The sequence below is a fragment of the Dermacentor variabilis genome, chromosome 6 (genome assembly GCF_050947875.1).
Source record: "Dermacentor variabilis isolate Ectoservices chromosome 6, ASM5094787v1, whole genome shotgun sequence".
NCBI classification, from domain to species: domain Eukaryota; kingdom Metazoa; phylum Arthropoda; class Arachnida; order Ixodida; family Ixodidae; genus Dermacentor; species Dermacentor variabilis.
Genome location: NC_134573.1, coordinates 34514223 through 34531188, shown reverse-complemented (window position 1 = coordinate 34531188; position 16966 = coordinate 34514223). Strand labels below are relative to the sequence as shown.

Below are 16966 nucleotides of genomic sequence, written 5' to 3'. Positions count from 1 at the left end.
CATTGAAAACTTTTAGTTGCTGGAACTTTGTGTGCATCATGTAGTGCGTTGTGATTATAAGTCACGTACATGAAATGGGAAAATTGGCATCCACCCAAATTGTAGCACGAAGCCCTTTCCTCCACCTTGCAGACTTCTGCAGAACTGATGTGCCATATTCAGAATGACACTAAAGCTCGCCAGTCTGACTAGGGTATAAGTCCCTTTGAGATTGGCGATCATGTGGCAGGCATTACCAAATCATGACTGGCAGCTTACTGTCATCTTTGAAAAGTGTACAGTCATCGCATTCTAGGGGTGCTTATATATGCGGCAGAAACTTGGGAGTTTAACAACGAAGCTTGAGAAGAAGTCAAGGGCTGCACAACGAGCAATATAACCAAAAACGTTAGGCTTAATGTTGAGAGACATGAAGACATGCAGCGGTGTGGATTAAAGAGAAAACGGCTAGCCAGTGCTCTAGCTGGCATTAAGGGGCAGAAGCGAAACTTGGCTGGCTAGGTTATGGGTAGCATATATACCCAGGGGTCTATTAGAGTTATAGAATGGATGCCAACAGAAGTAAAGTGCAATCGGAGAATGGCAAAGAACTAGGTGGTGTGATGAAATTAGGGAAATTGCAGGCTTAAGGATGGGGTCAGCTGGGGCAGAAAAGGGGTAATTGGAGATCGCTGGGAGAGGCCTTCATCATGCAGCGGAAACAAAAAGTAGGCTGATGTTGAAGATGGATTGGTGATTGCAAGCACTGCATCTTTTGCATCTCACCCACTGTGTGTACGTGTGTGATAGGCCAAGGCCCTCGAAGAGCGTCTGGAGCGTGAGAAGGCAGAGCAGCTGGGTGGTACTCAGAGTGGGCGGAGCCAAGGGGGAGGGGATAAAGGCTCCGCCTCCTCCGGTTCATCCTGGACTCCAGATGACGTGCAGCTGCTCGTCAAGGCTGTCAACCTCTTTCCTGCTGGCACAGCCAACAGGTATGTGTCGACTGATTTCCGGCTTTGCTCACTTTGTGTATTTTCTGCTAAGCCAGTGTTTGTGCAAGTGATGTAGTTATGTCGTGTAAGTAATACTCGTGATTAAGCTGTTCGTGATAAACCGTGGGATGCAAGGTGATTAGTAGCTCACCACAACTGCACCAATCTAAAGCAAGATTTTGTTTTTCATATGTAATTATGTGCTTACTAATAGGAATTTTGAATAGAATGTAAAGTAGCAACAGCGCTAAGCCTGTTAAGCTTTGAATCTTTGAAACCTTTTAGGCAGTAGTATGGTTATTCTGTCTGGCCATATGTTTGACCTACTAATACGCAATTTGGTTGAAAAGTGAGGCCTGTTTTGCCTCAAGTCCACTTGGCAATCGCACACACACTCCTGTGAAAACTGCTTGAAGGCTATTTGGAAAAGAAAAAGAATTCAGAATTTAAGATACCAACATAGATATAATTATGAGATAGCAAAAGTGGAAAGGTGATCACTGGCTGTAGGGATTATGATTATAAATTTCAAACAAATCAAACATATCAAACAGTTTTGTGGTAAAGTTGCCCAGAAAAAGCAAAGCAGCATCTCTGTCACAGTGATACTGGCTAACATAGTTAGTAGTTGCCGAATAGAATGGCACTCTTTTTATGTCCATTAAGTATCAACATGCATGTCACCTTAAATTCCTAGGCAGCCAGTGATGCTTGAGTAAATTCAAGAATGTAATACCTTGTTGATTTATGCATACAGTCTGATTAGATAAACCTGTCCCATTCTCACATAACAATGACTGTTGCCAACCATTACTATATTGCTTGCACTTGTTTTAAACACTTGCACATTATATTTTTATGACTGCCTGTAGTCCTTGCGCCAGCTTTATTATATTTGTTCCTGCATTGATTTATTAGAATGTTTATCTCATGTCGCATTGGATTCTTATGTAGTGTCACATTTATTTTCATGCTTCCTGCTTTGTTCTTTTTGCCTTCACCTGGCCAAACATTAAACTGGTTGTACATCCTCCATGTTAGGTAACATGTATCATGTGTGCGAGGTATTTTAGAGCATAATAACTACTTCAATATTAGCAATAATATTTCAGTCTAGAATCGAAATTTTACATTGATTTCTTTTACCAATGCTTTCTAAGGCTGTTGGATAAAATGAAATTAGGCCACAATTATTGACTGATTTTGACTTGATAATGGCAGCATGCTCGAATTGGTGAGGTAATATATCTCGCCTGTCTTTTGTTTATTAGATGCCTGTCTGAAGCATGTTTGGTGTTAAGCTGTACATTGCTGCCAAAGAATGGGACTGCCACCTTCGTCAAACTGCTCGGTGTTGCCTTTATGCAGCTGCTCCCTCCTTGTTATCAAGAAGAATTGAACTTGAATTGAAACTAAAAATTGAAATTAGATTATTGAAGTGGCAACAATGTTCATTAAATTTCTAATAATTAAAGTATGTCTTGCGTGAAAGGGATAAAATGTCATAAGTCACGAAAAGGGATTGCCACCGAATAATAATATAGTGCATATATAGCAGTATCTATTCACTACTCAGAATTGCTTACTAATAACACACTTGTATTTGTTGTTCTCGAGTTCTTTACAGAATAAAGACGTCAAAAAGTGACCTTCCTGATGGGAAATATTCTGTAGACCCAAGTCACCTTTCTTAACTACCAGCTGTATAATGTTGCAGCACATTTCTCACAGAAGGTGGGCGTTGGAAAGTTGCAAGGCAGGAATTTGACCATTGTAATATTTATTCACCGTCTCAAAGGCTGCACCTACCTATTTGCCAACAACAGTGTCTTGCGAGCTTTGATTTACTGTGACACTACATGAAGCTCAAAGAAATGTCAAAAAGCTAAATTTTCACTCTTCATTTGCACAGAATGCTGCACAACTGAGGACTGGTAGAAGGCAGGAAAAAATTTACACAAACAGTGATTAACTGCTGGAATTTTTGGCAGCTTTAAATCCAGGTATTAGAATGCAATTGGAACATATTTCTGCGACTTGACACCACCTCGTGTCAACAGAAATTAAATAAATAAAAATAAATAAGGCTGAGAAAAGCAAATGTCAGCTCCATGTTTTAACACTTTGTGTGTGGTTTGCACACAGGAAAACACAACGTGGCCTACTTCAAGTGCAAAAGAAAACCTGTCTCGGCTTCCGCTTTGGCAGGCACATGTTTCTGTCAGCTACCAGGCACACTGCTCAACTGCCATTTTGTTCGGGCATTAATGTAGCCAGCATCAGTCTGATTTCGATGTTGTCTTTGCAAATCTGTCTTCTTTGCCAGAATGAGAACAAGACATAACATGTGCGTTGCCCATTTTGCTGTCTAGTTTGCTTTCTTTCAGTGTTGGAACACAGCCTTTATTTCGCAAAAAGCGGATGATTGTGATGGTGGCGACACCTGTGGAGATGGCTGCATGCAGCAAGGGGCCCAGGAGTTGAAATGTTCATCCACGCAAAGCAGGCACTGCTTTGACTTCCTGCTTTGCTGTTTGTTGGAGCAGGTGGGAAGTGGTGGCGGCCTTTCTGAACCAGCATGGAGCCACCTCTGATCGAACAGCCAAGGAGGTACTCGCAAAAGCCAAGAGCTTGCAAAAGCTAGGTAAGCTTCTGCATTGATACGAGGCTTACCCAAGTGCGGTTGAACCTCACTGTAGTATCAGTCGTCTTCCAAACAAGAAGCTTTCATCAAGGTTGAGCGTTGGTTTAGCTGGTGCTGCGTAATTGATGTTTTCCCAGCATATTGGACATGCAGAATGGACACACACAGTGCTGAACTAACAACTGAAATTTATTTTTCTTAGCACAGGTATAAATGGGCTTTGCACCAGAAAAACTGGAAAAGTAATGAATGAAGTGAGGCACAAAAATTGCAGTGTGTGAAAAGCATCCCACCGTACGTGCCACTTAGTAGCAGTACCATCCCTCAACCAGGCTATACTGCCAGAAGCTGCAGTCCATCCTGATGGCTGAATGACTACACAGTGTAGGTTTGTTGTGCATATTGTAATGCTAAGTCTTTTTTGTGCTGCCTTTCTTTTAGTTTTTTCCAACACAGTTAAAAGCATAGCTCTGTATGCTTTGTTAACGGTAGTCGCAAATCTGCATTGCCTTTCTTTTGCTGTGATATGTCAAGAGTGCATCCCCCTTCTAGTAGGTAATGCTAAGCATCTGCCTGCTGGATGCAAAGGATGGAAACAAAAGAAAAAAACATGCAGTTTTATAAATACAAATACAAAGAAATCTGGAGGGAAAACCTGTATGATAACGGAAAGGACAATGCCTTGCTGTGACACTAGCTGGCTGCTTAAGGTCAAGAACATACTGCAACAAATACAGTAAACGCTCATTATAATGAAGTAAATGGGGTGGCAAAAAAATTGGATATAACGGTAAATTCATAAAAAGCAACTACTTCTTAAAAGGTGTGTTTCGGTTTTCTCAACAGCTTACACATGCGAGAGATACGGCATGTTTTCCTGACCTGCATGCAAGAGAACAATATGGGGACTGCACCTAAGTACTACGAACATGAACACATTTTCACCTGTTTATCCCTAGCCGATCTGGACTACGCAGATGCAGAAAAATGCTCCGGAATAAGCTCTCCCTCCATTCGTCTTTCATAGCGTAGTGGTTACAACAATGCACTGGTGTTTGGGAGGCCTGTAGCCAGAATTTGTTGTTCTATCATTCTTTTTTTTTTTTCCCCCTCTCCTTTCTTAAAAAAAATCTGTATTGTATCATTTCCTGCTTTCACTTCTAGTGTACCCTAATTGTTTTTTACCTATGATTCACTACCAGGCCTGGCATGAATGGTTCCTGCCAATAGGAGCGAAGGGACCTGGCACAAATTGCAGGGTTGGAGCTTAGGGGCATGACGCTTTAGTGGCTGCAGACCAATGAATAACAATGCATTCATACGGCGAACTTGTTGTTTTGTGTACTTCCCCTTTACAGATTTTGTATTGGCCACTGTGATCCTGTTTGAACGGAAGTCAAGCACCAGTTCTCGCATAGTGTGCATTGCCATCGGCTTAGGACAAACCGAGCAAAGCTTGCATGCCTCCGTTGTACCTAGGCGCAGTCCCCAAATTTCTCTCTCCCAACTCGCACACGTGCACTAGCATCGGGCCAAGGTGGTGCAGCTCTCGCATGTCTGTGCCGTTGACAGAATGGAAATGTGCCCTTAAAAGCTAAGAAAGCAAAGCTGGAATAGCACAACTCCATGAAAGTCTAATACCCACATCACGCGGCACATTTTCAATCGCAGTCTAGCCAGGTCGATATAAAACATTTTTGATTGAAACCACACATTCGCAAAGCCTGCACCTGCCAATGCATGCACGCATGCAATCACAGAGGAAGTAGTGCACCTTGGTTCGGGTCACTATGGGCACGCGGGGCACACAGAAGGCTGCACGGAGTAACACTTGTCTATTCTGTTGTAGGTTTTGTGCATTACTTCCACAGTGCTATGGCCGCGGTGCCACAGCAGCGTCGCTTGCCAATGATAATGCACGAGCCCAGCATTGAGAAAAACGGTGCGCGACAAAGAAACTAAGCGTCACTTGTGCAAACGGCACGAAAGGCACCAAGCGTCACCGGGAGTGCGCACACGGTCGCAGCTGATAACATGCAGGTGCAGCATGGAGGTGCTGTGATGTAGCTGGTGACAGACAGGGTAGCTCGTCCACCCAGCATGGAAAGCTTGCGCTCGTCACCACCGTGACTGTTCACACACCCCTTGCTGGTTCGCTCTGAGCGGAAAAGCTTATTGTCTCCAGTGAGAGCACGAATGTCAACGGAACAAGCAGCCAGGCTCTTCATGCTTCATCAAGTGAGGTGTGGCCAGCACTGCCGAAGACATGCCACGCGCCAGAGCTACAGCACATGACACGCCACAAGTCAAATGTCACTTCAGTAAACCACATGTGAGACAAGGATTCACAAGTGATTGCTATGCTCAAGTCGCTCACGAATGTCATGCGCACACTACTGACAAACATGGGCACTCCGGCTGCTCCTAGCACACTGCAAGTACTGGACGCGCTGACTCCAGTACTTGGAAGCGTCGCATAGCACCATGGCCCGCCCCTCGCTGCCCTTCCACAAGTCAAGAAAGCATCTCTACTGCAGTGGAATGCCTGTGGTCTGAAATCGAGAATTTCAGATTTTAGACACTTTGTCTTCGAAAACGATTTTCCCATCCTGGTAATTTGCGAACCGAACGTGCAGAATGTCATATGCATTTCTGGCTATAAGGCATTCATGTCCTCTACCTGTGGTGATGTGAGGTCATTATATATATTAGATGTGATCTGACATATGTGTTGCACGCAGTCCCACCTCACGATGACAACCAGTACGTCTATTTAATTGTAAAAACGAAGAAGCTTACGTTCACACTCGTCGCTGTTTACATTGCTCCTTCAAGTGGCTTCGATTCTAAACAACTGCACAACTTGCTATCGGCGACACCCAGCCTTACGATTTTCACCGGAGATTTTAATGCTCACCGTCCGCTTTGGGGGAGATTGAAGATGGACTCCAGGGGAAGGAGACTAGCATCCTTTGCCACACAGCATGACCTTTATTGCCTCAACGATGGTAGTCTGACATATTTACACGGGCTTACATACAGCAGCTGCCTAGACTTGACCCTGGTTTCTCGGCATCTTAAAAGAAACGTACAATGGTTTCAGACATCGAATCACATGGAAGCAACCATATCCCCATCACCTAAAGATCAAGGGACTATATAAATGCTCCACCATGACTCTCCGGCGAATTGACTGGTTCGCGTTTCGGTCGCGCATGGAGGAAGTATGTCTGCAAGGGAACCATTCAAATCTGGAACACGAAATTCAAAAATCCATGCAAGAAGCTACACACGGTCTTCAGCCTTTCCCAAAATATCAAGAATTTGAAGCCGAACTGCAGCGACTACGAGCAATTCGCCAGCGGGCTGAAAGAAGATACAGAAGCGCTAAATCCATCCATGATCTCAGAGAGGCAATACGGATTCAAAAGAAGATTCAACTCCGCATTGATGCGCTACAGTCTCAAAGATAGAAACGTTTCTGTGAGTCGTTGGATCCACGTCAGCAATTATCCCAGATATGGAGAACCATGCGTGGACTTCGCGTATCACCGCAGTGTGTTCCTTTCAAGTCCCTCGCTTTACACCAAGGTCGCAGAGACATTGACATTGCTGAAGAATTTCGCTCAAGACTTGCCAGCTTGCAGCTCCAACACGCACTTACACCATGTGCCACTCCTGTGCCACGGGATTTCCGCATGGATGTAATGTTTTCGGTGGAGGAGCTTGAAGCCGCACTGGCGACTTGCAGGCGCTCTTCGTCACCTGGGCCGAATGGCGTTAGCTACACATCGCTTGCCAATCTTGGGCAGAAAGCAAGACTCATGCTGCTAAACCATTACAGTGTGTCTTGACGTAACGGTTTGCTTCCACGTGAATGGAAATGCAGCCACTCGGTTCCACTTCTCAAGCCTGGTAAATCACCGTTAGATTTGTCATCATACTGCCCCATCGCACTGGCCAGTTGCATAGGGAAAATAATGGAAAGAATGATTTTGACGCGCCTGGAATGGTCCTTGGAAAATTACAATGTGTACCCAGATGCTATGGCTGGCTTCCGGTGCGGGCGCTCATCCATAGATAATGTCATTGATTTGATCACGTTTCTTCAACATCAAAAACGTCTGAAACGACTCACTGTGGCATTATTCCTTGATATAAAAGGCGCCTGTGATAATATAGCACATTATGCCATTATAGAGGTTCTGATTGAAGCCGAAATCGCTGGTCACACTTTTCAGTGGCTGTGCAGTTATTTGACTGCCAGGCATTTCTTCGTGATGACCGAAGTTGGCACCACGACTCAACACCAAACGTGCCGTGGAGTACCACAAGGCGGAGTGTTGAGCCCGACGCTATTCAACCTGGTGCTCATTGGCCTAGTCCGATGCTTGCCCAACACAGTTCAAGTATCAATCTATGGCAACGACATCTGCATTTGGGCGTCTGCTGTAACATGACTGCAGGTACGAGCACGGTTACAAAAGGCAGCTACCTTAACATCAATGTACTTGTGAAAGCCGAACTTAGAGCTGTCTTCAGAGAAATGCTGCCTCATTACATTCACTCGGAAGGCAATGAAGCGTTATCCTGTATGTGTCAATGGGCAGGCAGTTGCAAATGCACGGAAACACCGCTTTTTAGGGGTAATTATCGACCACAACCTATTATGGAGCCCGCACATTTCATACCTAAAGAAGAGGTTAATGACAATAATACATCTCCTCAAATTTCTTGGCGGAAAGTCATGGAGCAGATCAGTGCGGTCAATGCTGCAGCTTTATAATGCCTTTGTTCTTCGGTTTCACAAGATACAGCAGCCTCCCTGCGCTTGGTAACACCAGCAAAACAAGCCTGCGTGTACTCCAGGAACTACAAGCTCAAGCCTTAAGGACGTGTCTTCCGAAGTTTGTCTACAGCGGCATAGTTCATAGATAGCGGCATAGATCTCATAGCTCGAGATCACGCAATATCAACGTACTTGGTAACCGACGCTCTCAGGGTGCATATTCGGCATGTTGCCTGACTACCTTCTCACCATCTCGCCGCTTTACCCACAGAAAGGCCACACACAACTTTCAGTCGTATAATTGTTGCCAATAATACCTCGTTACCATAGAACTACATGCCTGCAGCAAGACCATCCTCACCTTTATGGTCCCTGCACAAATCTGAAATACGCCTCACCATCCCAGGAATCACGAAGAAAGCTAATATGCCGTCGTTTGCCCGGAAGCAGGCTATATTAGGTATTTTGCATGAGGTGCACAGTGGCTGCATACACGTTTGCATCAATGGCTCAGTCACACCTGCAAATTCAGATGCAGCTGTGGTGATACCAACAAGATCTGTCAAAATACAGCTAAAAACCTCACATGTATCATCAACGACAGCTGCTGAACTGGTAACCCGGCGTGCGGCTCTTCATTTCATTAAGAAGGAACCACCCAATGCATGGTCAATCTTCTGTGATACCAAAGCAGCGCTACAGAGTGTACTCTCAGCACTGCGCCATGGATCACATGAGCAGCTCGTCGCAGAGATCAGGGAAGTCCACCATTGCATAGTTGACGAAGGGCGCCATATAATATATCAGTGGTTGCCTACTAACTGTGGCGTGGCAATGATCAGCTGCCTGATCTGCCCATGACGGCATCAACTGCATTACCATTCCTCTTTCAAGAGTCGACGCAGTGAAAACAATTTCTGCGCTTGCGCGTGACCTAACATTAGCTCAATGGATTTCATCTGAGTTTACAAGTGCACGCCTTCATACCCTGGACCCTAATTTAGAGCTCTGTATTGTGCCCCGACCTTCCACAACGTAACTGCACCCTTCTAGTCATATATGGCTTGGAGTCGCATTTTCAAATGTGTACTCCTTTCTTACCAGAATGGTCAACGGCCCACTTTGTGACTTCTGCAGGTGCAATGAAACAATCACGAACCTTCTTTGTGCGTGCCCTCGTTTCCACCCGTAAAGAGCAGTCCTCTCAGCCACCCTAGACAAACTGAACAAGCGCCCAATAACAGAAGACAACATCCTTGGAAACTGGCCTACACGAACATCAGTGCGATGCTCTATGAAGGCGCTGCTGCAGTACTTAAAAGACATGGGACTTTCTGACAAATTGTTACTATACATTGTGTGACGTAGGATTGTACGGTGACACTGCATAACACTAGGAATGCCTTTGCGGGCTGCGTGACAGTGCTCACAGAAACAGTTCATGTGTACATGTGTGCGTTTGTGTGAGTATAGTTCCTTGTGTTAATTATTTTTTATTGTTTTCTCTCTCACCTATATCATCCCCTTTCCCCTTGTCCAGTACAGGGTAGCCAACCGGAGATAATCTCTGGTTAACCTCCCTATCTTTTCTTTGCCTCTCTCTCTCTCTCTCTCTCTCTCTCTCTCTCTCTCTCGAGTAATTTTGTTTAAAATGCATGCGTTCGTGTCGGGACTGGGAGAAATTTGGAATAAAACTACAGTTAAACCTCGATATAACAAACTTCAATATAACAAAATTCTCGATATTGTAAGGAAGATAACGAACATGCGCACAGAGTCAGCAGCATCGGCAGCATCAAGCATGCAGCAGAGGCTCGAGCTCGTGACTGCTCGGTGCATCCTAGAACCATCGGTCGCTACGAACCCCAATAAATCTCCTTTATAAGTGGGGGAGGTACGGGGTAACATTCCGTTCTACCATCCTGGAACACCGTTCTCGGATGCTACCCTCCGCCATGCCGGACACTGACCAGCAGACTCTTCTATTGCCTCCCGTCCCTTGCGCTGGCACCGTTCGCCAGCGGGAGCCTCCCATCTTCAGCGGAACCGACGACAATGACGTTGAAGAGTGGCTGTCGTCCTACGAATGGGTTTGCGTGCACAACAAATGGAATGACTCGGACAAACTGGCTTACGTATCATTCTACCTCACCGGCGTGCCCAGTCTCTGGTTCAGAAATCACGAGAGGGACATCCGAATGTGGTCGGTGTTCAAGACATCGATTACAATAGTATTTGACCAACCCGCCGTCAGGAAACTCCGAGCCGAGCAGCGTTTGCGTACGCGCGCACAGGACACGGGGGAGACATTCACCAGCTATGTAGAAGACGTTCTCGTATTGTGCAGGCACGTGAACGCTGCCATGATGGAAGCGGAAAAGATCAAGCACGTCATGAAGGGAATTGATAATGACGCATTCTAGATGCTTCTGGCCAAGGACCCGCACACTGTTGGCGACGTCATCAGCTTGAGCCAGAGCTATGATGAATTACGTAAGCAGCGAGCTCTGACAAGGCGACATCCCACACCAAATGCGGCGTCACTCTGCAGCCTGACCACCGGCCCAGAACAAGCCTCCCTGATGACCCAAATCAAGGATTTCGTCCGCGAAGAAGTCGCACGACAGCTATCTCTGGTGTCCGTCACTCAGGAGTCTTGCCAGCAGTTTGCCGTCTCATCTCCGTAACGTGATCCATGAAGAGGTCGCGGAAGCGCTGCCGGCTGTTCACCAGCAGGATGTTGTGACTACACCAGTCACTTATGCTACAGTTGCTGCAATGGCTCCTCGCGCTGTGCCCGTGCGTCGCTTCCAGCAGCCTGTGCACCGCCCTCCCCCTCCGGTCCCCTGGACCACCACTGCCGTCGCTAACCTGTGGCATACGCCGGACAGTCACCCTATATAGTTCGCATGTAGGTATCCCGGTCATGTCGCAAGGTTCTGCCGTCGCCAATCGGTGAGTGCCTTATGTGCCGCCTGATTCAAATGCGCCTTACGGACCCTTCGACCCATCAACAGCTCGCTCCCAGACTGATCGCCTTCCTCGCTTCGAACGCCTCCGATCACCGTCCCCACGTCGCCGATCGCTTTCCCCTATGCGTTGATGACCCGTCTCTAACAAAGAGGGAAACTAGACGATGCAGTTCCTGAGGCAAGAACTGCACAAGTGTCGACATGCCTCCTCCTCCTTTACTTCCAATGTCATTGATGTGTTTATCGAAGATGTCGCTACAGTCGCCCTCGTCAATACCGGTGCCGCTATTTCAGTTATGGATGCCAGGTTTTGCCGTTCACTTCGTAAAGTGACGTCTCTGTCTGGATTGTCGCTTCGAACGGTGAGTGCTCAACCCATTTGCCCTACCGCTGCTTGTACTGCCCGCGTAGCCATACAGGACGTTTTGTACACGATTGAATTCATAGTTCTTTCATCGTGCTCCCACGGATGAGATTTTCTCTCACGCCACAATGCCATCATCAATTGCGCTCGGACTGAGATTGAACTTTTCCACCTTAGTGACCTGGCCTCCGTCGATGCTCATCCTGCCGCTAAAATTGTCGTGAAAGGAGACGCCTGCATTCCCCCGTGCTCTTCAGCATTCCTACCAGTCTTCTGTAGTACCATATCCGACGGGACGGTCTTCTTCATGCCCTCTCATCACTTTGTTAACCGAAAAGCGCTTCCTTTGCCCTTTTGCAGGTCTTGACCTTGCCGCCAGTGTCAGCACGATGCCCATTTACAATCATCTCTCATCACCGCTATCACTGCTCCGCCGCGAATGCCTTGGTTACATCGAGTCAGCCGATTCAACACGAATTGTCTCCGTCCTCGACGAAGTGCCTTCTACTGCCATCCATGAACTGAGTGCCTTCTCTGTACCCGACTCAACATGGACTGGTGTGTTCAGCCCATTCATCGCCGAAGATCTGACGCATTCACAGCGATCTCAAATCTCACAATCCTTCAGCACTTCCGCCATTCTTTCGACATTGTGCAAACATCTCTTGGCCGTGCATCGACGATAGAGCATTACATCGACATTGGCTCTCACTCACCGCTGCGACAAAGACCATATCGCGTGTCCACTACGGAATGTTGCGTCATTGCAGACCAGGTCGATGACATGCTCCGTCAAGGCGTCATTCAACCTTCCCAAAGCCCATGGGCCTCTCCCGTGGTCCTCGTCACAAAGAAGGACGGTTCCATCCAGTTCTGTGTTGATTTTCGACGGTTGAACGAGATCATGCTGAACGAGATCACGCATCGATAATGCTCTGGACTGTTTGCAGGGAGCCGAGTTCTTTTCTTCACTGGATTTGCGATCAGGCTATTGGCAGGTTCTGATGGCAGAGGCCGATCGCCCAAAAACTGCCTTTGTTACACGAGATGGCTTGTATGAATTCACCATCATACCTTTCGGACTTTGCAGCGCACCTGCTACGTTCGAAAGAATGATGGATAATGTTCTGCGTGGCCTCAAATGGAAAATCTGTCTTTGCTATCTTGACGACATTGTGGTGTTCACCCCTGATTTCGCAACGCACCTGCTCCGCCTCCAGCACGTACTCACTTGCTTGACCAACACCGGGTTGCAAATTAACCTGAACAAGTGTCGATTTGCTGTTCGTCAGCTCACAATTTTGGGCCATGTTGTGTCAAAGGAGGGCATTTGCCCGGATCCCGAGAAACTATGTGCTGTTACTGCGTTCCCAAAACCTACCACTATGAAAGAGCTACGCAGTTTTATCGGCCTCTGCTCTTACTTGTGGCGATTCATTCAAAACTTTGCGTCAATTATATCGCCTCTCACGCAGCTCCTTGGTGGCGCTAGAGATCTCTCATCATGGTCTCCAGAGTGTGATGACGCCTTCACAACCTTGCGCCGTCTTCTCGCGACGCCACCCATTTTTCGCCATTTTGACCCTCAAGCGCCAACCGAAATCCATACCGATACAAGCGGTGTTGGCCTTGGCGCTGTGTTGGCACAGCGTCAACCTGGCCACACAGAATACGTCATCGCATACGCGAGTCGCACGTTAACCAATGCAGAGACCAATTACAGCGTTACAGAAAAGGAGTGTTTGGCCATTGTGTGGGTGCTTGGCAAGTTTCGCCCATATTTATACGGCCGATTGTTTGACGTAGTGACCGACCACCACGCACTATGTTGGCTGTCGACGCTCAAAGATCCATCGGGCTGCCTTGCCCGCTGGGCATTGCGAATCCAAGAATATGACATCCGTGTGATTTACCGTTCCGGGCAAAAGCACTCCGACGCTGACGTGCTATCCCGATCGCTGCTTCCCCCAAAGGCCAGTCACGACTCCTCCTGCGAGGGCACATTATCCTCTCTGGACATTGACACTATCGCTGCTGCACAGCGTAATGATCCCTGGACTGCATCTCTTCTCGACCTTCTCTCGGATACGTCGAAAGTTCCGGCGTCACATACACTTCGGCGCCAAGTTCCTCATTTTGCAATTCGAGACCAGCTACTATATCGACGCAACTATGCCCCAGAGGGACGCACCTGGTTACTCGTTATTCCGAGAATCGTGCGATCAGAGCTCTGCTCCTCGTTCTACGTCGACCTTCATTGTGGCCACGCGGGAGTCTTCAAGACCTACGAAAGACTTCGGCACTGCTGTTACTAGCGGAGAATGTGCAATTTCGTTCGAAAGTTTGTCCGCTCTTGTCATGAGTGCCAACGCCGCAAAGTGCCACCGCACAACTCCGCCGGTGAACTCCAGCCTTTACGATGCCCATCCCGACCCTTTGATCGCGTGGGTATAGATCTCTACGGGTCACTTCCGTTGACTCCTGCCGGCAACAGGTGGATAATAGTTGCGGTAGACCACTTAACCCGTTATGCGGAGACTGCTGCTCTACCAAATGCTACAGCGCAGGAGGTCGCTACTTTCTTACTTTGCCATTTTCTCCTTCGTCATGGAGGTCCACGTGAACTTTTAAGCGACAGAGGCCGCGCCTTCTTATCTGAAGTCATCGAAAACCTGCTTGCTGAATGCGCTATTGTTCATCGTAAATGCACTGCTTATCACCCACAGACTAACGGTACCATGGAACGCTTTAATCGAACCCTTGGTGACATGCTCACTATGTATGTCTCACCTGATCACCCTATTTGGGACCTAGTTCTTCCGTTTGTCACCTACGCCTACAACATCGCGACTCGGGTCACTACCGGATTCTCACCCTTTTGCCTTCTTTATGGCCGTCATCCTTTGCACACAATTGGCGCCATTCTGCCCTACCAGCCGGACCCATCCGAATGCCTGCCGATCCCAGAAGCTGCCAGACACGCCGAGGAATGTCGCCAGCTGGCCCGCCGATTCACCTCGGATGATCAGAACCGTCAAAAAGCCGTTCACGATGCCCAGAACTCGACTACCACTTTTCTCCCGGGCACTCTCGTCTGGTTGTTAGTGCCACACCGCACGCCTGGGCTCGCTTCAAAACTCCTTCCGAAGTACAACGGCCCATACCGCATTCTCGAGCGAACATCACCCGTTAATTACCTCAAGCCGCACCACCATTCTACCGTCCTTCCAGAAAACTAAGTCGCCAGGATGGCTCCTTTATTTCCGCGGGGCCATTGTAAGGAAGATAATGAACATGCGCACAGAGTCAGCAGCATCGGCAGCATCAAGTGCGCAGGAGAGGCTCGAGCTCGTGAGCTGCTCGGTGCATCCTAGAACCGGTGGTCGCTATGAACCCCAATAAATCTCCTTTATAATATAATGAAGTATTTAACTTTCCATACCCTCTTTTCCATAGAACACCATGTAATTAAACCTCGATATAACAAAGTGTGCTTGTATGCGATTTCAATATAACGAAATTTTGCTTCTGCAGAAAAGGAATTCCGAGACAATAAATGGAAACTTCCGCGGATGCAGATGGTCAAATGATTGAATTACAAGTGGCTGCTTGCAAACGCACCTCTCAAATCGCAAGCGGCACGACAAGGGCAACTGCAGAAGTGAAGCCGCATCATGTTCAGTATAAAGCTCAAGTTCGATAACATCCTAGTGCACCCTGTGCACTTTGTGTTTTAGATGCAAGTGAAAGTGTGCGAGAAACAGAAAGATTGTGGCTTCATGTATGAGTTGCACCTCCCCACGCGAGCAAAGGCAGAGAGAGGGAGGGGAGTGAGCTCGCGGTAACACGATCAGGTGCACGTGAGGGGCGGGGAGGGCAAGTTGACGGGCGTCTTGATTCCTGGCGCGCACATTGGCCGTGGCTGCGCATGGCTGTTAGCGCGGCTGAGCGCATATGCAGCCGTGCACCCTACTTTAGAGGTAACCTGCCGCGTGTGCAAAGAGTGGGCATGCCAGGACAACGTGGCATCATGTAAGCTGTCTTCCGCGCATTTAGTATTGAAGGTTCCATAATCTCGAGTTTTGGTGACCCATTGGAGCGAGAGGCAGATGAAGCATTCGCTCCCTGCTGTGGGTACTTTTCATGATAGCCCAGGGCAGGCGATGCTATCAGCCATGGGGGCGGAGGGCACGCCAAAATGTGGCTGACTTCGCTTAGTTCATACCACCTATGTGAAGATATCGCCAACGTGGCATGAAACCGTATCATTTGTCGCCGACTCACAGATTCATCAAAATAAATTTTTTTTCTCATTCAAATTTGCTTTTTTTTTTCGATTGTCTATTCTGCAGCCCCTTTCCACGTAAAAAAAATGTGATGAAAAAAAATTGATCGTCGACTGTACTTATTTGAATAAAAGGTTGAAATTTAATACAACGAAATTTCTATATAACGAAGCAAATTGCCGATTTTACCTACTTCGTTATGTCGAGGTTTAACTGCATAATTTCAGTAAAGCAGCTTCGTTATAACTAGGGTTTACTTTATGTGCCACGTGATGAGGCACGTGCCTGCTGCGGCAAAAGTCTCGAAATGACTCCGCGTCCAAATGCAATGCGAAGGTAGTCTCTTAAGGCGTGATAACACTATGTCGATACGTGAGCAACCACATACTCACGTCTCCGATTGACCGACTATTCAGTACAACTGTGCCAACAAGCACTTGTGCGATGCGGCGGGCTTTTTTGTCAACGGCACCAACAAAATCGGTGTGCTGACCGTCATTCGGCCGAACCCTGTGCGATCGACCATCAAAGTGACAACGCGATAGCAACAGTAGTACCTTCGCTTGTATATATAATTAATCGCGCTCAAAGTGAGTCAGAACATGCCTACGAAATTGAAATGCACAAGCTTCAACCCTCTAAAGCCGTGCACACGAAGTTTAAGCCAATGTTGATCGTGTGAGGCGAAGGTTAAGCCTGGTGCCATCGTGTTCGTGCACCCGCTACCAACGGACTTGAACTGAAATGTAAGCAGTTAGGACGAAGGAAACTGTTTTTACAGTTCAGTTCTGTCTTTAGCGATTTGAAATCAACTACACTTCACTTCGCACGGCATGTACACAATAAGCGGCAAGCAGCGACACAACGCTGTGCTAACAACTGTATGTCGCCATACCGGTAGGCTACCAGTTGCATTCACTACGTAGATGGGTGGGTCTTT

At 47.3% G+C, this 16966-nt stretch overlaps 1 protein-coding gene across 1 annotated transcript in view; it reads left to right on the top strand.

Annotated features, from left to right (window-relative positions):
- LOC142584720 (dnaJ homolog subfamily C member 2) overlaps positions 1-16966 on the top strand; it is a 127858-nt gene that overhangs the window by 82506 nt on the left and 28386 nt on the right. The window contains exons 13-14 of the mRNA XM_075694939.1: positions 790-971; positions 3518-3615. Coding sequence (XP_075551054.1) covers positions 790-971; positions 3518-3615 — 280 coding nt within the window. The remainder of the gene's footprint in view (positions 1-789; positions 972-3517; positions 3616-16966) is intronic.